We start from the raw sequence: 21,572 nt of genomic DNA, 5'->3' as shown, positions 1-21,572 counted from the left end.
TCAATCCTACACAGTTACAACATCACGACACCATCCCACTGTCAATGCTCCCGATGAACAAACATAGGTTCAACAATTAAGTTAATGTGCATACAAAGAAGTTATATAATATTCTAACTCACCCTTATCTACGTTTAGTAGCCATAAGGTTACTTTCTTTTTATAAGTGACGGACTTGGTAACTTAAGGCAATCTGGTAATTTAGGAAAAATTATATTTGCAATGTATTGTGAATTTGTGCAATTGATGGACTTCTCTAATTTCGGGGCAATAATCCCAGAGGACACTGCCAATCTGGTCGAGTAACTATGGCTTACTTGGTTAAAAATATGACTATGGTTTTTGAACATGTACATTATAATGTTTCTAACATATAAATGTCCAACGTTAAAAACCTTAAATTCATCAAATAACAATTCTGAAGGATAAAGACGATTTTTTTCAAGGCAGCATTAATTATTGCTTTTTGGACGATTTCTAATGGTAACAGCGAGCTCTTAAATGTCCCTCCCCAAGCAATAATTCCTTACTGCAGAATAGATTGTACAAATGCGTAATAAACCATTTTTAGTAAATCAAATGTTAATATATTACAAAGTTTTTTAAAAAATAAAAATTTGTTTCCTTAACTTACTTCTTATATACTGGATATGAGCTGTCCATTTCAACCGATTACCACAAATTACTCCTAAATACTTGTATTCAGATACACGCTCTACACATTCACATGACATACAGCCAGCCACTCCGCCACAAGTGTGAAGCCTAAGGTGTAAATTGTCCGGATCATGACCCGTTCGAAGTGCCACTGCCATGCACTTTATCTTTTTGACGTTGATGGTGAGTCCATTTTGGTCAAACCAGTGCTTTACAGTGTTCAGACCACGCTCAGCCACCCTATACACCTCTGGCCAACTGGACCCCTCGAAACAAAGAGCTGTGTCATCCGCGTATAAAAATATTTGACCATTTGCCATATTTATTTTACCTAAATTGTTCATATATATCAAGAATAATATAAGATGTATGGTCTTCCTCGAACTCAGCTCCCCCTGAATTGTGACCACCTGACTTCTGTCTCGGAAGTAGTCTTTAAACCAGTTCAAGGTTGTATCGTGAGCCCCCAAGAAATTTAGTTTCTTAATCAATAAGTCCTGATTAATTGTGTCAAACGCTTTAGCTAAATCAATAAATACCAACAGAGCCTTCCTGTTTTTGCCCACAGCATCATGTAACTCTTTAGTCAACAAATATAAAGCATCATTCAAATTCCTATCGCTCCTAAATCCAAATTGGTTTTGATAAATTTGTTGATTTTTAAATAATTCACAAGTTGGTTCTTAACACATTTCTCTAAGATTTTTGCAAGTACACTGGATAAAGTAATAGGTCTATAGCTTACACACTCATGTTTTGGACTCCCCTTAAAAATTGGAATAACCTTACCCACTTTGAAAACGTTCAGATAAATCCCTTTTAAAATACTACAGTTAAAAATATATAACAGTGGTTTTATTAGTTCGGTAATATTATCTTTGACGATCTTAGCGGGAATCCTGTCAATCCCCGGGGCGGAGCCCCCCCTGAGTTCGGTGACACTCCGAAAAATATCATCCTGAGTGAGGGGAACCAACCTGAGGGCCGAGTCCACTGCGAAGTCACCATCATCAACAACAAGCTCAGTCACGGGAGGGACAGCACTGGCTAGCCCTGCCCCAACATTGACATAATAATCATTGAAAGTGTCCGCAACCTTAATCACGTCACTCTTGTCAGACTCCCTATTTCCTTCCAAAAATGGGTCAATTTTGTCAGCTTCTTTTTGTTTAGTATTACCGGTAATTTCGCTAATACTTTTCCATAGAAATTTGGCGTTATTCTTTTTGACGTTAATATCATTCCGAAAATAGTCTTCTTTCGCCGTTTTAATAAGATTACTAACTACATTCCGGTAGGATTTGAACTGAGCAATAAGAATAGGATTTAAACGTTGTTTTTTTAATTGTTTGCTAATCTCATCTCTGTGTCTTACCGACTTAACCAATCCTCTAGTTATCCACGGTTTTATTTTCATTTCTTTCGCGGGAATGTGTTTATCTTCTGTAGTTTTTCAATATTGTCTGAATCTGACAAACAAATAGCTCGCTAGAAGTGTTGACGTCGTCTGTTTCAACTACAGACTCCCAATTAGTTAGGGAAATGAGATGGGCTACTTTTTTGAAATCTATAAAAATGTTGTGATATGTTTTACTAAGTTTAGAATTAGTAATATTGTTATTAATTGCAGCAACTGTAAAATAATGATCCGTCATTTCTGCTTTAGTTACACCGCATTTTACATCTTTCATGGTACGTGAGTCAACAAAAATATTATCAATGCAGCTACTTGTATTTGTGGTGACACGAGTGGGTAAGTTAATACCACAGACATAGCCCGCGCTGTAGAGCACATCCAGGTAACGTTGCGACGTTGGGTTATGTGTATCCAGCAGAATACAGCAGTTCACGTCACCTATCAGCCAGTGTGTCCTGTCCCACGGCCTGCTATCACAATACGACTCCAGATTATCAATAAACAGTTCAAGGTCAAGGTCAGGTGATGGGCTGCGGTACACAGCCAGGATACTGTGCCGGCCACTACCAATTACTACATCTATTTTAATGCTGGTTGCCCTTTGTAAATAACTTCCTCACTAGTCTACTCACATTCAGATTTTCCCTTACATACACAATCACTCCATCATTCTGATTCCTACGCTTTTTGTTAACTAAAATATTGTACCCATGCATTCGCTCAAACACGCTACTTTCATCCATCCAAGTCTCCGTTAGAACTATAATATCAAATTTCTGGTTATAACTATTTAATATTAACATGAGCTCATCAATATGCTTGTTGTAACTACAAATATTACAATGAAATATTGTCATTATATCAGTAACTTTAGCAGGTACTTCTGGCTGGTCACAATACTTATACAGTACAAACTATTCCAGTATTATTGTACATAATATGTCCACATACCAACAGTACTTATTTAAATAAACACATACAATATTTAATATATTATACAGAACAAGAACATATACAATCCATCATGGGCAGTCACATTTAGTTTAAAATTTTATTCAGGTTTATCAATAAAAATAGACAAACTAGATAAACAAGCAATATTTACAAATAAAAGTAACTCAGCGCAATAAAAATATCAAAACTATAAGGAATACAGGCCAAGTAGTCATTAATGGAATATAAAGCCTGTGCTTTCAACCATGTCTCTAGTTTTAAATCTGAGAATAGAGATAGCCCATGCTTCTTTTGGCAGTTCCTTGAAAAATGTTATTTTTAAATAGAAGAAACTTTTTTTTTCTCCAACCGAACAGAGGGTAATTCAAGCAAATCTTTTCTAGTTCTAAAAAATAAATTTCCTGTTTAATTGTAAAGCTGTCTAAGTTTTCTTTTACTAGAATGACTCACCAATAGATACATAAACTGGGAAGTGTCATAATATTTAGGTGTTAAAAAATTTTTAAACATGATTCACGATCTGAAACATTTTATTATGTCTATTAATACTTTTTCTGCCAGATAAAAACACTTTATGAGCTCATGCTGTTTCCCCAAGGAGTCCCATAACTCAAATGAGAATTAAAAAATGTATAATACTAGCTAAGCAACATTTCTTGACTAACACACTCTCTTAATCTATGTAATAACAAGACAACACAAGATTATTATTTAAGAGATCCTACAGCATATTGGAACATAGACAGAGGTTAATCAATCCGGTGTACAGAGGTTGATTAACCTGTTTTTGAGCCCCAACGATCAACTTTAACCTTATACAACCATCAACCTCAACGTTCCCAAAAATCCTGTTAGCTTCATCGACTTCAATCGGAACTGTTAATAACCTGATAAACTACCAAGGTTATCAGATTCTGAAAGCCCCATTGACAACATGTTATTATTTTGTTAATGATAGTAAGATTCAATACATTTTGCTAAATATTAGTACAGAAAAAAATCTTATTAATCGGACCATTTTAAGCATTGCTTTTAATAAATTTAGTGAACACTAGACATTTATAATAATTAGTCCATTAGTTGTCTGCAAGAAATTATTTTTAAATAATAATAACTGTGAGAAAAATCTTTAAAAACGTACTTTTTTAATCTAATTTTTATTCTCAATTGAAGAATTCACTTTCTGTATCAATATTCCAGTTATGATCCATCGGGTCAGACCAGATGCAAGTATTAAGGTATTTATTGTTTGATCGCAGGAACTATTATTGACTTTTCTGCTTGAATGCACAATGTAAATAAACACGATTGACATTGTTAAATCAAAAGTAAGATTATTTTAAAGTAATAGTCACAGTTTCTTTGAAATTGTAATGAACGATATTACGAATTTAGCCTGTAATAAATAGTGTTACAGTTATTAATTGAGCTGTCTCATCTGTCAACACAGTCCCTTCAAATAGACGGTTGGTGCAGTCCGATCCTGGTTCCAGTAAAAACCAGTTTGTTGAGAGCTAAGTTATAACGTACTCAGTTTCTCGGTTTTCATAATCTAAAGCAGTATCGGATTCACTATAGACAGTTGTCTACTACTGTACCAACCCTCTGATTTCAAATCGGAAGCAATTTATTTACCTATTTCACGCTCAGTTAGTTTATTACGATCTCAAAAGTTTTTTCTTCTCTAGAACTCATTTTTAAGCTCATAAAATTCATTTGAACTGCAAAATAATCCGAACAAAAGTATAATCTTTTATAAGAGAACAGGCCTATAGTGATAAGGGAGTAATATTAAACCAGTAGGCTAAATATCGTTGACGATCATAGTTGTCAGCTGTATCATCATCTCACTATACATTTTGATGGCAACTATGCCAACCATAATATTTTAACTGCCACCATATATGTTCCATATTACCAACTTGATTTGCGTATTTATTATTTCTGATATTGGTTATTTATACAGGGTGTAAATTAAGTCCTAATATGCCTGGATATATTCCAAACGGAATGAGATATAAATTTACAACCTTCACCATTTTATTTTTTTCCTTCCTGAGGGAAGAGGACAGTTTGTCCCCGCACTTAGTCCTAAAAAGGACCTTTGCGCCTCCCTTACTTTAATTTGTGCCCTCAAAGACCGAGGCTTTTGCAAAAACCAATTAGATTTAAGAGCTCCTGTTCTCTAATGTCCTTGGGGCTGAGGAGATATGCTCCCAAGTATCTTTTCCGAGTCTCTACGATGGCAGGACAATCCAACCAAATGTGCTCCGCTGACTCCTCCTCTTCTCCACAGAGTCTACATTCGCTGCTCTGACTGAGGCCTACCTTCATATGGTGCTTCCTCAGAGGGCCATGTCCTGTCAACATTCCTAATATCAGTCTTATATCCTCCTTATTCTGGTCTAGGAGAGCTGTCCACCCTTTTGCGTAAGGAGAGATAAACATTTTGGATAGTCTTAAACCTGAGGCTCTACTCCAATTCTTGTGTCTTGTCCTCTTTTCCCAATCTTTGACCAGAGCTTTAATGTTGGAGAAGGCTATCCCACAACCTGGCTCAGGCCCCACCAATGTGGATTCTGCTCCCTTTTTGGCGAGGATGTCCGCTTTTTCATTTCCATGAATACCTTCATGACCCGGTACCCAACAGAATGTTACTGTTATTTTTTTGCCAGCTCTGCTAGAGCATTCCTGCATTCCCAGACCGCTTTCGAATCAATCGAACAGGTATCCAGTGCCTTCAGTGCAGCCTGACTATCAGAAAGTATTAGGTATGATAATCCTTTTGTCATACTGTGTGAGTCTTCTGGAACATGAGTCTATTGCCATGACCTCCGCCTGAAAAACCGTGGCATGTCTTCCTAGGGGCACAGCCATGTCGACTCCAGGTCCATGTATTCCGTATCCTGCCCTAGAGTCTAGGAGTGAACCATCAGTGAAAAACTTCAGGACACCTTTTGTAAGGTAGGCCTCCCTTTGAATCCATTTCTCCCTACTTTCGATAGAGACCGTATATGGTTTTTCAAAGGAGTATTTCTTAACCATAGCATCTGATACTTTGGTTAGCATTTCAGCCTCAGGAAATTTTTCCAATATCTTCATATGGCCTTCTAAGGAGGTAGCATTTTATTACGTTTGTTCCTAGAAGCTTCATTGCGCTCATCGCAGCTGTTCTCATCACCTCCTGGCCAAGAGGAGTGTACCCCAGGACCGCTTCCATTGCTAGTGTTGGGCAGGAGCTCATCGCTCCCGTGATGCTTAAACAAGCTAACCTTTGAAGACTCTGTAGCCTTTTTGCAGCTTTTGTTTGTTCTACCTTCGGCCACCACACTAAGGCAGCATGTGACCATTGGTTTTATTGTGGTTTCGTAAATCCAATATATCATTTTGGGTTTAAGTCCCCATTTAAATCCAAAAAGTCTCTTACAGGCCCCAAGGGCTTTGGATATCCTGTTTCTAATATGGTAGTTCCAAGTGAGCTTTTCATCCAGGATTAAACCCAGGTACTTCACTTCCTTTGTTTGGTTAATGCTGATTCCCTCCAGGACAGGTTGTGCTAGCTGGAATTTTCTTTTTCTGGTAAAGGTAATTATATTTGTTTTTGATGGGTTGATCCGCAGACCTTCCTCATGATCTCACTAAACTGTGGAGAGCAGTGGTGGTTGATTTTCCTTCTATGTAGGCGTGTTGTGTGGGACTAAGTGGGTGTTCCCGTAATATTACGTCCCTTATGTGTCTATTTATTATTTTTCCATAGTTTTCACCATGAAGGAGGTTAGGCTTATGGGTCTGTACGAACTGGGTTTTGTTGGATCCCTGTCGTTCTTCCGCAAAAACACCACTAGTGCTATCCTCCAGTTCTTTCGTATGTATCCTAAGGCGAAACTGATTCTGAACAGAATGCTAAGATTATTTAATAGTATATCCTCTTGAAGAAGGGCTGGAAAAACTCCATCCGCCCCAGGAGATTTAAATGGCTTAAACGATCTTATACCCCATTTAATTCTTTCATGTGTGAATAGTCTGTTAGACTGCTGTCTGGCTTTTGCCACCTCCCGACTGGATCCCCCCCGATTAGAGAATATGTATCCTCATTTTGAGTTAGGTGACCCCCTGGGAAGTGTGTCTCCAGAAGTAGTTCTAAGGTCTCCTTCCTATTCTTTGTTAGGTCTCCATTGTCCTTTACTAGAGTCCCCATAGGATTTGTATGTTCAGTTTGGAGAGTTTTTTGAAGCCTGGATGCCTCGGGAAGACTGTTAATGTTTTTACAAAAATTTCTCCAGGTTCTTCTTTTATTCATTCTAAGTTCTTTTTTATATTCATTTTGGGCCTGTAGATAAGGGAGCCAATCGTCTGTTCTTTTTGCCCATTTTAATAATTTCCTCATTTTGTTTCTTAATGTTTCCAACCTTCCAGTCCACCACGGCACATCCTTCTTCAACCAGTTTTGCCTGGGAGGGCAGTTTTTCTCGTAGGCCTTTATTATAGCTTGCTCTACTATTTGTGCAGACCTTTCTAATTCAAATTCATTTTTCTGGAAGGGTCCTATTTCTTCCAATTCTTCTACTAGGGACTCTCGGTATCCTCTCCAGTTGGTAGATTTAGGAACCCTGTGGGTTACGTATCTTTCCCCTATCTCCTCTATGTCGAACCTAATTGGGCAGTGGTCCGATAGTGAGGCCTCCTTAGAGACGTGCCACCTTACAAGGTTTATGTTTTTGAGTCCTGTAGATAGGGTTATGTCTAGGACTTCTTTCCTATTTCTAGTTATAAAGGTTGGGCTTGACCCTCTATTTTCTAACACTAGGTCATTGCTGAACATAAACTGTAGAAGTTCCTCACCTCTCTTGGTTTATGTTTGTGCTTCCCCAATATGTATGGTGAGCATTGCAGTTGCAACTGAGAATGTGGGCCGAACCTCTGTCTCTGCAATAGTCTTTCTATTTCTTTTGGTGGGCAGCTTGTTGACGGGTTGGGGAAGTAGGCTGAGGCTATAGTAACCTCTCTGACCCCTTGCAGTGAAGCCACCTTCACTGTAGCCGCCACCAGATCTCTTGTTATTAGATCTGTAATCGGAAAGGCTGTTATTAGTTTTGAAGTTAGAATACAAGTTCTTGGGTTTTCAATTGTTCGATCATATATGACATTACCTACCTGAGTTGTCAGTCCTCTGATGCAACCTCTGTTGATCCAAGGCTCCTGGATTAGGGCGATATCCAGGCCTGTTGAGATAAACCTTCACCATACCATACTTATTAAAATACTTTTTTGGATTTTTTGAAGGATACAAAATCCCCCCCCTTTCAAAGAGGGTGTACAGGGGGTAAATTTAAATTTTCAAATTGTGATCTCTATCTTGTGACATATCATTTTAATGGTCTATTAAATAGAAACACGACATGAATAAAACATCTTTACGGCGTTCCTAGCAAAAGTTATGGGCAAATAACCCCTTACATCTAAGGCTGTAAATTAAGATCAGACCGGCACATTCTTTTTTTCTCCGTAATTTTTTTGAAAATAAAAACGCTGGACTGATTGCACCGCAGTGTGCAGTCTTCCTATTGTTGAGGTTGGCCTCGAGTAGTAAAACAGCCGTGTTTTCCATAAGAACAATGTTAATCCCCCAAAACAAATTACACCTCATTTTTGGTCATAGAATTATGGAGTTCTTGAAGATATCTCATTTCAGACATATAATTAATGCAAATCCAAACGCTTCCAAGGTTTTCTTCTAATTGTAATACTTTTTAAATATATACAGGATGAAGTAAAAAGTTATAGTTTCTGAATAATAAATCAATTATAAAACAAACTATTAGATTATCAGCCTAAAATCAAGGTAGCCACCAGTATAACTAATTGTGTACTTCTTTGATCATAGATTTGGTAATATATTTAAAAAAGTGACAGAAAGATTGGGTAAGAAACATAAAGTAATTTTTCAACACATGTATTTCACAGTATTATATACAGTATTTTATTCAAAATTAAAAAATGTATCAGCCATAGTTACAAAATATGAATATATGAGTAGTCAAAAATCACATCAAAGACAGTATAGTCATACAATAAATAAATAGCAAGTCATACAAGGTTTAACGAATGCTCTTCTTGAGGATACTGACGACTGACTTAGACTCCGCTGGTTCCTTCTTCTTGGCTGGGTCGGTCATGAAACACTTCCAGAGGCGCAAGGTCTCGTCTGCGCCAGCGGACAGAACGGTGGTGCCATCAGGTGACATGGCCAGGTGCAGAACTCGAGCTGTGTGGCCTGTCAGCTCAGCTGTCTGCAACAAACCGTTACACCGTATCGTATAGTTTGATTGTATTTTTTTTTAGTTCTCTTAGGACAAGAAGCTTATAAATTGCACTAATTCCTGTAAGAACCTTAGCATTGCTCCCGGAGTGACAGGATATTCAGGACGGGTAAGATAGGGGCCGCCTCCTATCGTGATCCATAAAGAAGAATTAGGGCACTAATCTCAAAGTCATGTCTCCCTGGAAGAAGGGGAGGCCAGCTCTGAACCAGTCAAAGCAGTCATAAGCGCACCCTTATATCTAGGCTAGCAAGAACTTTTGACACTTGAGGAACCAACTCCAACAGTCATCTCCCGCAGTAGGCTAGACCTATCAAATTACCCTTGCACGCCAGAATCTCGACATTTGCGGTTAGCGATGTACCGCTCCTGGACACCCATTGTGTTGCCCAGATTTAAGTGACACATCGGTTTTTGCTGTGCCCAGTAGTAGGTTCAACTAGAAGGTATAAACCAGCCAGAAGTGATCCATCCTGGGTTGTTTTATAGTATTAGTTACACATAAATTGAGGCAGGTAAAAAGTGAGTACTCCGACTGTCATCTACGGAGCAAGAGGCTCAAGTAGCAGATGTAGTAAACATTTGAATGGTAACAATCAAAGTTACAAGGCTTAGCCCTAGCATTGGTCTTCATAACCAACTGAAATAATCCCTTGGACCTCAACAGCACACCTTGTCCTTTATCTCCTGTTTAACTAATCTAATCAAATATAATAGAGACCATGTCTCTCGTTCAACAACAAGGACTAGTGCTAGAGTCTCATTTGATAGTCCTCTGAGGATGTGCAACGACTAATATCAAAAAAATATTCACTTAACCCTTTTAAGGCCGGTGGCGGTAGTAGGCACCCATGGTCAAAGGTCAACTGTTTAATAGTGACATGTCTGTTCAAGGCCAGGGTGTTTCACAGCAGACGAGCATAGTTTTAGAAAAATATTCATAGGAACGTTATTTTTTATCATAAACCAATATTTATTTTATATGTTTACTTAAAATTAGATTATTTTATAAGAAAAAAAACGTTTACCCCCAAAAATAAAAAAAAAATTAAAACTTACAAAAAAAACATTTTGGATTTTTTATTTTTTACGTTTCAGGAGATTTTAAAAATATTCAACTATTATAGAATCATTTAAACATATATATTTTCAAACTACAGCTAATTATGAGTAAAATTACAAATTTTGAAATGCCTACCTTGATGTGAAATTAAGTTGTAGAACATAAAATAAAATTCACCTATGTTAATTTTGGTCTAAAGTAAAGAAACACCATTACTGGCTATGCTGTTTATCAGAGCATTTTCACTTATCGGTGATCTCTCCCGGCACCTTTTACTCATCTTAACTAACTCACAATATAATATAATACTGATTGAATTATATTTAGTTTTTAGCCATAAACAACAAACATAACTTAATTACATTAAAACATAAAACCAATATTTAATACTTTTATTTTTTGTGAGGCCTTTCGATAGCAAGGCTACCTTCTTCAGACACATCACAAAAGTATTAAATATTGGTTTTATGTTTTAATGTAATTAAGTCAACAGTAACCACTATAAGCTCCATCTACAACAACAAACATAACCATAAACTAGACGTCCAAACAATTACGACAACACAGAGTGCCGGCGTCAAACTAGCTGTCTGTTACGTCTTCTAAATGCATAGATATAAAATATAAACATTGACAAAAGCGGCAGTGTTTGCCGTTATTTATATATATCCCTCTACACAAGTATATCATGTTTTGTGGCATTTGGAAAAGGAAACCAGCCAGTAAACGGGAAAAAAGGACGGGTGCCTATTACGGCCGTCAACCACGAGCGCAGTTCTGGCTGCGGGCCGACGCCTTAAAAGGGTTAACAAATAAAGCAATTAGAGCGATGTTGGGTGTTTTGCCTCTCACTCATTACAGCATCCTGTTCATTGACAAACAGTTTAACCTTGCCAGGCCTGAAACTGTGTTGCTGTTGGTCTATTAATTGATTTACTTCCAGAAATTCCAATATCTGTCTGTAAACAACACGTTCAAATATTTTTCAAAAAGCTGGAAGTAGAGAAATTGGTTGGTAACCTGATACTTTCCTACAATCCCCGTTTTTAAAGTTTGGCGTGATCTTAAAATATATGCTCATATTATATTTATGTATGTAAACAATAATATGTATATGACTGTGCAGTTAATACCACATTGTAAATTTTTATTATTTACCAACTTAAGATAGTAAATAATGTTAATTTTGAATCTGAAAAATAATAAAAACTACATTATCTTCTTTAAAAAATCTGGTAAAGGTAAGCCCGATTGGAAGAAAACTCATTTTTTTAGGATAGGAAGAACGGGTTTACCTTTACCGGATTGGAAAGGTAACCATCGGAGACTCAATATACTTTGAGCGTCAAATATCCGTCAAATGTCTACGTTAAGAAGAACAGGATTCATCCCTCCCATCAACTCTGATGTCATATATAACCAGGTTGTTTGCCCTCTTTTATCATAAAAAGGTACTTACCTTTGTTAGGGAAGGATATTTCCATATTATTAATTGGTTGTTGGCATATCCATGACCAGAGACAATTTCTTTGTAGTGGGTTGACCATAGCAAAGCACACACCTGTCAACACAGTTCTTTACATCAACACTACAAATTATACTTGAGTACTTAAAATTCTATTATGGTTTTACTGTAATATTCTATGCTCGAGTTATTAAATGGTACCAACCATTGAAAGACGGATTGCCTAATGACAGCAATAATGAATTTCGGCTCATATTTGACTGATACTGGTGACAACAGTATAACATTATAACGTAAGACCAGACGGCGTAGATAGGCCAACAAGTGAATTTTCTCATTTGTATTTTGATAATAAATTCTTATCAATTTAAAAGATATATCCAACCTGTTCAATTTAAAATTCATCTATATCTAAATACTTACAATACTTTAAGAGGAATATCTCATTTTAAAGCCTTGCATTCCTTTGACATAGATTTTTAATATTTGAACTACAGACAAAGAACAGTCTTAAAGAAAAAAATGTATATAAAAGTTACGAAAGCTTATAATGTGTAATCTATTTTTAGTACTATGACACTATTCAATGTCAGAATTGAACTGAAAATGATATTAATTGAAATTAAAATGAAAGATTGTTTATTAGATAACTAAGAATACAGTCAGGTTGGGTGTTACAAACTCTTTCAATCTTTATCATACTTCAGTATTTATAAGTATAAAAAGCTATCAAAACAAGAACCAACGGTTGAAGGTGATAATATAAAAATTCATCCTTAATGAAGGAATACTCTCTACACAATAGTTTTGCAGTACAGCCTCTAAACAAAAAAGTTTCAAAAAATATGTGGTGGTCTAGTCTCACTGCCAACAATACTTAAAAAAATTATTTACAATCAATTTTATTCTGGGAAATATAAAATGTCTGCAGATGAGAAGTTTTGGAAGAACAATATTAGCAGTTTCTAATCTGGTAAATAAAATTGTATTTGCATTGGAAGGATTACAGAAAACTTCTGCCGTGTTGTATGATCTAACCAAGGTATATGACTACAAATTTAAAAGTTATAAACCGTCTAAATTATCCATTTCTCGGATGGAATTATATTTACAAAACCAACATAAACTTTTATTTAAACACAAAATACGTAAATATTGCAATGAACTGTTAGTGATCAAATAAAATCACTGTTTTTTTTTCTACAGTCTAACCTTTTACATAAAGCCTACCACTACCTCTAACGTTAAGAGCGAAGCTAGCCAACTGCATTTGGAGCTTTGTTTATAACATGGAGCTTACGATTGAAACTACATAATAAATGTAAACTCGTTTCAAATTCATACATGTTCAACTTCAGAAACTTAAGATTTGAGTGTCTCAATACTAATGAAGTGTTAAAAATATGATTATATGCTAATACGAATTGTTTATCATTTATATTCATTATAGGTGTTCCCGTAAGAAACTCTGTATTGAATATAAATTATAAACCGTTATTTATAACAGATAACCGTATTTTCAACAATACATTAGTATGTAAGTTTCTGAACGGAAACATTAATGGGTTTGAGAAAAGTTTCTACTTGTAACAGTTTTAATCTTGAGCTGTACGTTAAAGATACGGCAGCTTGCCACATAGTTGACGGACCTGAGACTTGGTGTCGATTGAGTTGAGCAATGTGCCGGTGCTGCAGTTCCAGAAGCGGATGTGTCTGTCTGCGGTGCCTCCACCTGAGGCCAGCACACTGGGCTGCCATGGACACCAGGCCACTGCCTTCACTGCGGCCTGGTGAGCGCTGAAGGAGTACAGTGCTTGAGGTTGGGAGTACACTTGTCCGGGTACTTGAGCCCAAACGTTGACCATATTATCATTGCCTCCGCTCGCCAAATATTTACCGTCTGGGGACCATTTCAAACCACATACCTGAAATCAGCAATATACTGCAGCATTCAGTCACCTATGTTTTCACTACAGAAGCCTTTTTAACTGAAATTACTTTGTTTGATTCACCATTATTTTAAGTATGTTTTTCTCCTCACTACTCCTTTGAACCACATCACAATTCAAGTTATGGCACATACGGTAATCCTCCTGCAGCCATAGTACGCACTAAGATGATTTTTGTAAAATTAACCGCAAACCAACTTATGTTTTGTAATAATTTTTCTTACAACTGTACAAAAAAGAAAATACATCAAAATTACACATTAGTACATGAATATTGTTAAAAAGAGTACACAATTTCGTAAAAATTAAAATACGTTCTTTTACACTATTTATGAGAAGGAGAGTTAAAACCGGAGCCAGTGTATCTACTTTCTACTGAATTTATAACATTTGAGAAAATAATGAGATTGTTTGATAACTTTGACGTTCAATGGGATTTTTTTAGTTTCGTAAGTTTGATAAAAGTGTTTGTTTTTCTGCAAATAGAAATGTTTATCAAAATGTTTCATAACAGTTTGTTTCATAAATATCCACATCTTTTCTTACATTATTCAAATTCATTATCAATATAACAAGGTTGAATATTTGGGTGATAGGAAATTAGAAATTTTCAAGCAATCACATGATAGATCAAACAGACATGTAGACCAACTTAAAACTAGCTTAAGTAAAGAAATCACACTAACGTGCTGTGACAATAACTGATAATTCTCTAACAACTCCACTAATAAACTCCTGAACAGTTAGTTACCACTAATTTGAGAAGAATGCTTAAATTAACTACAAACTAACTGATAATTTCAAACAACTCCACTAATAAAACTCCTAAACAGTTTAACCTCTAATTTGAGAAGGGTGCTTCTAGTAGCTACCACCTAACTGATAATTTCAAACAACTCCACTAATAAACTCCTAAACAGTTAACCTCTAATTTGAGAAGGATGCTTCTAGTAGCTACCACCTAACTGATAATTTCAAAACAACTCCACTAATAAACTCCCTAAACAGTTAACCTCTAATTTGAGAAGAATGCTTCTAGTAGCTACCACCTAACTGATAATTTCAAACAACTCCCACTAATAAACTCCTAAACAGTTAACCTCTAATTTGAGAGGGTGCTTCTAGTAGCTACCACCTAACTGATAATTTCAAACAACTCCACTAATAAACTCCTAAACAGTTAACCTCTAATTTGAGAAGGGTGCTTCTAGTAGCTACCACCTAACTGATAATTTTCAAACAACTCCACTAATAAACTCCTGAACAGTTAGTTACCACTAATTTGAGAAGAATGCTTAACCTTTCCAGCGTTATTGACGCGGATCCGCGAGGGCCACTAACAAGCCTCAAAACGTCATTGCCGTGTGATCCACGTTTTTGCATTCTTTATTTTCTTACTGCTATGTAGTTTGAATATTTTGCTGCTAGATGGTTCTAGTTAGTCCATGCGACATACAGACGGGTTGCCCCGCCTCGAATTCTGTTACAATGGGGAGTGGCAGTTGCTTCTAATTGGCCAAACACTGTCTATCGGGCGTGGCCCCGCGCCTTTCACAAAGTCATTGACGGAGCCTCCCGTCAAGGCATCTAGCCAGGTAGTTAGTGGGAAGCGTCTGGTACACGCATATGTATTTTGGTTATCGCTAATTTTCTGTTGTGTCCTATTTCTTTTTAAAGTAAATTATTTCGTATTAATATACAGCAGATTTCCAGTATTTATTAGTGTTTTTTTACCATTATTCGTGTGAATGGTCGAATCCAGACGATTCGGAATTTGAAAGATTCGTTAATTTGAGCCAATTACTGGTCAAACCCCAAACTTTTTCATATATTTTACTACGGTCATAAGGATGTTATTAGAAAGCAAGAAACATAATTCAAGCCCCGCAAGGCTGTCCTACAGTTGCCGGAGCGATAAGAAGGTTTCAAAAGTCCACCGCGATAACAGTGCCTTGCGGGAAACACGCGCGGAATGCCAGTTGTGACAGCCCGCCACCAAATAAACACTCAATTGTCCTACTTTTGTATTTTTTCTAATTTTATTGGTTTGTAATATAGTATATTTTTATCTATAAAACTGTGTTTCATTCCCATACTTACTGAATAAATAAAAAAATATTGGTGACAACTACACTGCTATTCCAACGATATTCTCAAAAGTTAAAAATTAGCCTAGGAAATCCAAAAAGGGCTAAACAAATTTTATTCACCGTTAAATAAAACTCTATTTTTGACATACAGAAAACCAAAAAAAATTTAACTTTACACATTGGAAAATTTTAAAAAATTGTAACTTTATCAAAGATCAGGTCTAATTTTTACATGAACCTCTTAAAGGGTTTAAATTAACTACAAACTAACTGATAATTTCAAACAACTCCACTAATAAACTCCTAAACAGTTAGTTACCACTAATTTGAGAAGAATGCTTCTAGTAGCTACCAACCTAACTGATAATTTAAAACAACTCCACTAATAAACTCCTAAACAGTTAATAACCTCTAAATTTGAAAAGGGTGCTTCTAGTAGCTACCACCTAATTGATAATTTCAAACAACTCCCACTAATAAACTCTTAAACAGTTTAGTTACCACTAATTTGAGAAGAATGCTTCTAGTAGCTACCACCTAACTGATAATTTAAAACAACTCCACTAATAAACTCCTAAACAGTTTAATAACCTCTAATTTGAGAAGGGTGCTTTCTAGTAGCTACCACCTAATTGATAATTTCAAACAACTCCACTAATAAACTCCTAAACAGTTAGTTACCACTAATTTTGAGAAGAATGCTTCTAGTAGCTACCACACCTAACTGATAATTTAAAACAACTCCACTAATAAACTCTTTAAACAGTTAGTTACCACTAATTTGAGAAGAATGCTTCTAGTAGCTACCACCTAACTGATAATTTAAAACAACTCCACTAATAAACTCCTAAACAGTTAGTTACCACTAATTTTGGGAATGATGCTTCTAGTAGCTACCACCTAACTGATAATTTAAAACAACTCCACTAATAAACTCCTAAACAGTTAGTTACCACTAATTTGAGAAGGATGCTTCTAGTAGCTACCCACCTAACTGATAATTTAAAACAACTCCACTAATAAACTCCTAAACAGTTAGTTACCACTAATTTTGAGAAGAATGCTTCTAGTAGCTACCACCTAACTGATAATTTTAAAACAACTCCACTAATAAAAGCTCCTAAACAGTTAGTTACCACTAATTTGAGAAGGATGCTTCTAGTAGCTACCACCTAACTGATAATTTTAAAAACAACTCCACTAAATAAACTCCTAAACAGTTAGTTACCACTAATTTGAGAAGAATGCTTTCTAGTAGCTACCACCTAACTGATAATTTAAAACAACTCCACTAATAAACTCCTAAACAGTTAATAACCTCTAATTTGAGAAGGGTGCATCTAGTAGCTACCACCTAATTGATAATTCCAAACAACTCCACTAATAAACTCCTAAACAGTTAGTTACCACTAATTTGGAGAAGAATTGCTTCTAGTAGCTACCACCTAACTGATAATTTAAAACAACTCCACTAATAAACTCTTAAACAGTTTAGTTACCACTAATTTGAGAAGGATGCTTCTAGTAGCTACCACCTAACTGATAATTTCAAACAACTCCACTAATAAACTCTTAAACAGTTAGTTACCACTAATTTGAGAGAATGCTTCTAGTAGCTACCACCTAACTGATAATTTAAAACAACTCCACTAATAAACTCCTAAACAGTTAGTTACCACTAATTTGGGAATGATGCTTCTAGTAGCTACCACCTAACTGATAATTTAAAACAACTCCACTAATAAACTCCTAAACAGTTAGTTACCAGTTTCTAATTTGAGAAGGATGCTTCTAGTAGCTACCACCTAACTGATAATTTAAAACAACTCCACTAATAAACTCTTAAACAGTTTAGTTACCACTGAATTTGAGAAGAATGCTTCTAGTAGCTACCACCTAACTGATAATTTAAAACAACTCCACTAATAAACTCCTAAACAGTTAATAATACACTCTAATTTGAGAAGGGTGCTTCTAGTAGCTACCACCTAATTGATAATTTCAAACAACTCCACTAATAAACTCCTAAACAGTTAGTTACCACTAATTTGAGAAGAATGCTTCTAGTAGCTACCACCTAACTGATAATTTAAAACAACTCCACTAATAAACTCCTAAACAGTTAGTTACCACTAATTTGAGAAGAATGCTTCTAGTAGCTACCACCTAACTGATAATTTAAAACAACTCCACTAATAAACTCCTAAACAGTTAGTTACCACTAATTTGAGAAGGATGCTTCTAGTAGCTACCACCTAACTGATAATTTAAAACAACTCCACTAATAAACTCCTAAACAGTTAGTTACCACTAATTTGAGAAGAATGCTTCTAGTAGCTACCACCTAACTGATAATTTAAAACAACTCCACTAATAAACTCCTAAACAGTTAATAACCTCTAATTTGAGAAGGGTGCTTCTAGTAGCTACCACCTAATTGATAATTTCAAACAACTCCACTAATAAACTCCTAAACAGTTAGTTACCACTAATTTGAGAAGAATGCTTCTAGTAGCTACCACCTAACTGATAATTTAAAACAACTCCACTAATAAACTCTTAAACAGTTAGTTACCACTAATTTGAGAAGGATGCTTCTAGTAGCTACCACCTAACTGATAATTTCAAACAACTCCACTAATAAACTCTTAAACAGTTAGTTACCACTAATTTGAGAAGAATGCTTCTAGTAGCTACCACCTAACTGATAATTTAAAACAACTCCACTAATAAACTCCTAAACAGTTAGTTACCACTAATTTGGGAATGATGCTTCTAGTAGCTACCACCTAACTGATAATTTAAAACAACTCCACTAATAAACTCCTAAACAGTTAGTTACCACTAATTTGAGAAGGATGCTTCTAGTAGCTACCACCTAACTGATAATTTAAAACAACTCCACTAATAAACTCCTAAACAGTTAGTTACCACTAATTTGAGAAGAATGCTTCTAGTAGCTACCACCTAACTGATAATTTAAAACAACTCCACTAATAAACTCCTAAACAGTTAGTTACCACTAATTTGAGAAGGATGCTTCTAGTAGCTACCACCTAACTGATAATTTAAAACAACTCCACTAATAAACTCCTAAACAGTTAGTTACCACTAATTTGAGAAGGATGCTTCTAGTAGCTACCACCTAACTGATAATTTAAAACAACTCCACTAATAAACTCCTAAACAGTTAGTTACCACTAATTTGAGAAGGATGCTTCTAGTAGCTACCACCTAACTGATAATTCTCAAACAACTCCACTAATATACTCCCAAACGGTTAATTACCTCTTGTGAGTGGGCATTGATTGTGGAGATGGCATGTTCGCGTTGACGCACATCGTGATGTATGACCTGGCCACTGCGCGCACCACTACTAAGGATGTAAGAGTTCCATGAGAGCGAGCCAACGCGCGTTGTGTGGCCTGACATGATCCGCAGTCGTTTGGATGCAGTAACGTCCCATAGCTGAAATATTGGAACATGGTCAAAAGTGCAAAATATTGAAATAAAACTGGAATAAGTTTACTGTAAAAGAAATAGTAGTTCATTTTAGTACATATTTTTATCTTTCTTCTTTGGAAAAGTATAAATAGAAGTAGGCTTATTCTGCATCGGCTCAGTTTTTCCATTTGCCCTTAGTAAATAAATAAAAACGAAGAATTGCTTAAAATCCATCCAGACTTCTGATTTATTGATGCAGACTAGATGGTAAGACGCAGTTTATAACTAATCAGCTGATATAACCCTTTGCACTCATCAGGCTACAGAGTGAGGTCCGTACTGAATTCTCGCTTAGATCAATTTAAATCTTAGATAGTTGTCCTCTCAGCTGGGTTCGGTGTATCCACTCAGTATTTGCATAACCATATATTTCATTCTGACTTGGACCTAAAATGTCATTAGTCCATAACATTTAAATTCATATTTGTAAAACTTTTAACACAAAAATAAAGACTAGTCCTGAATCATTTGACTAAATGGTTCATCATACTGTAAATAACCTATTAATATTCAAGCAGTACCTTGATAATTTAAAACTGATGGGAAAAAAAATAAATTTGAAATTTTCGAGTAATTTTCAAACTATCAAAGTTGTTCACAGCAAAAATTCGAGGTACTGATGCCCTACGCTTTGAACTAAAAGTAATCTCTACATTTTGAACTTTTGAACAATACTTATTGTAAAAAGTAGGTGTTAATTACCAAATGTAACTTGAAATAAAAAATAAAATTAAAACAACAGTTTTCTGTGTTAATGCAAGTATATTTTAGCTTTGTAAAACATTCATTTCAGATTCTGAGCTGAATGTATAAGCGGCTAACACATATAAAAGACAAAACAAAACACCATATATCAGTGGACGATTTTAAATAAATTACAAATTATTAAACTGGATAGTATTTTATAATAAAAAGGTTAAAATAGGAAACCTTTGGTAACATTTAGGCAAAATTTACAATAGAAATGTAAACAAGAACAAGTGAAAAAGTAAATGGTTGAATTTAAATTACTAAAGAATCACTATCTAATTTTACAAGCAGACAAGACATTAATGGTCACCATAACCAATACAAAATTCAAATGCTTCATATACTCTGTCAAATTAGAAAAAGCAGCCAAATTAAGCTTTTAAATAAGTTGAGAAAGCTTAGTCTGTATCTGTACATAGGTTTAAAGTAGTAGTAGAAAACTGGTTGAAGCAAAAAGTATTTTATTCTGTACACGAATATTTGGCCTGTGGTACTAGCGATGTGTTTTGAACTACATTATTTTTTTACTCACTTTATTTTTAATACATTTAAACGAGTATTTATATTATTTTGTTGTTTTAATTGCGTGCATCATTATATGTTAAATTAGTTATAGGTCTTATTGTTATTGTTACACACTTGTTGGTATTCTTGACTTTTTTATATTTATATACTAAATTCTTGAATGTTTTATTATTATTACTATTGCTATTTTTATTATTTAATATAATTATGACTTTGTCCATTGCACAAATTCTGTTTAAAGATAATAAAAGTCTTGATTCTTGAAATATTATAATTAATTTCACATACCTTTGGACGCTCTGTACTTGCTGTATATGAATAAAGAAACTTTTGACTATTAGCACAGTATGTACATAGGTTTTTCATGAGTTTCATGAATTATTATAATAAAGTACTTACCATCAATACATAGAATAAATTAAAGTCGCTTTTTGTACTGTCTGTTTGTGTATTGATATTTTCTAAACTACTTAACAGATTTTGAAACCCTTTGTTTGAAGGTTATTTTTGACGATTTTAAGGATTGTGAAGGAAACAGGATTTTTCCGGACATTTGCCATTGTTCAGTGAAACAAGAAATCAGTAACACTGTGTTTCGAGATCTGCAATCTAATCTCTTGTTCAGGTAATAACTAACCTAATACATAATTACAAACTAGGTTAAAATAAACAAATCATACCAAAGCGTTGTGGCACGCCTAAGTCAGGAATCACAACCACCATGTTGTGTGTCAACTTCACTAACTCTAAAAACATGCACTTAATAAAAAACTATACACAACACTATATAATTATTAATAACAATAATCATTAAAACTGAACTACAGAATACAGGTCACAATACGTCTGCATTCGTCTTCTAACCACCTACGACTGAC

General features: G+C 35.2%; 1 protein-coding gene across 1 annotated transcript in view; it reads right to left on the bottom strand.

Annotated features, from left to right (window-relative positions):
• Positions 1-8,984: 8,984 nt before the first annotated feature.
• Positions 8,985-21,572, bottom strand: part of LOC124360845 (cell division cycle protein 20 homolog) — a 42,612-nt gene continuing 30,024 nt past the window's right edge. Inside the window, exons 8-11 of the mRNA XM_046814795.1 lie at positions 19,204-19,383; positions 13,526-13,801; positions 11,871-11,972; positions 8,985-9,318 (exon numbers count right to left, since the gene is read on the bottom strand). Coding sequence (XP_046670751.1) covers positions 9,127-9,318; positions 11,871-11,972; positions 13,526-13,801; positions 19,204-19,383 — 750 coding nt within the window. The 3' untranslated portion in view covers positions 8,985-9,126. The remainder of the gene's footprint in view (positions 9,319-11,870; positions 11,973-13,525; positions 13,802-19,203; positions 19,384-21,572) is intronic.

Source organism: Homalodisca vitripennis, chromosome 4, assembly GCF_021130785.1.
Source record: "Homalodisca vitripennis isolate AUS2020 chromosome 4, UT_GWSS_2.1, whole genome shotgun sequence".
NCBI lineage: Eukaryota > Metazoa > Arthropoda > Insecta > Hemiptera > Cicadellidae > Homalodisca > Homalodisca vitripennis.
This window is presented reverse-complemented; position numbering and strand designations above follow the sequence as displayed.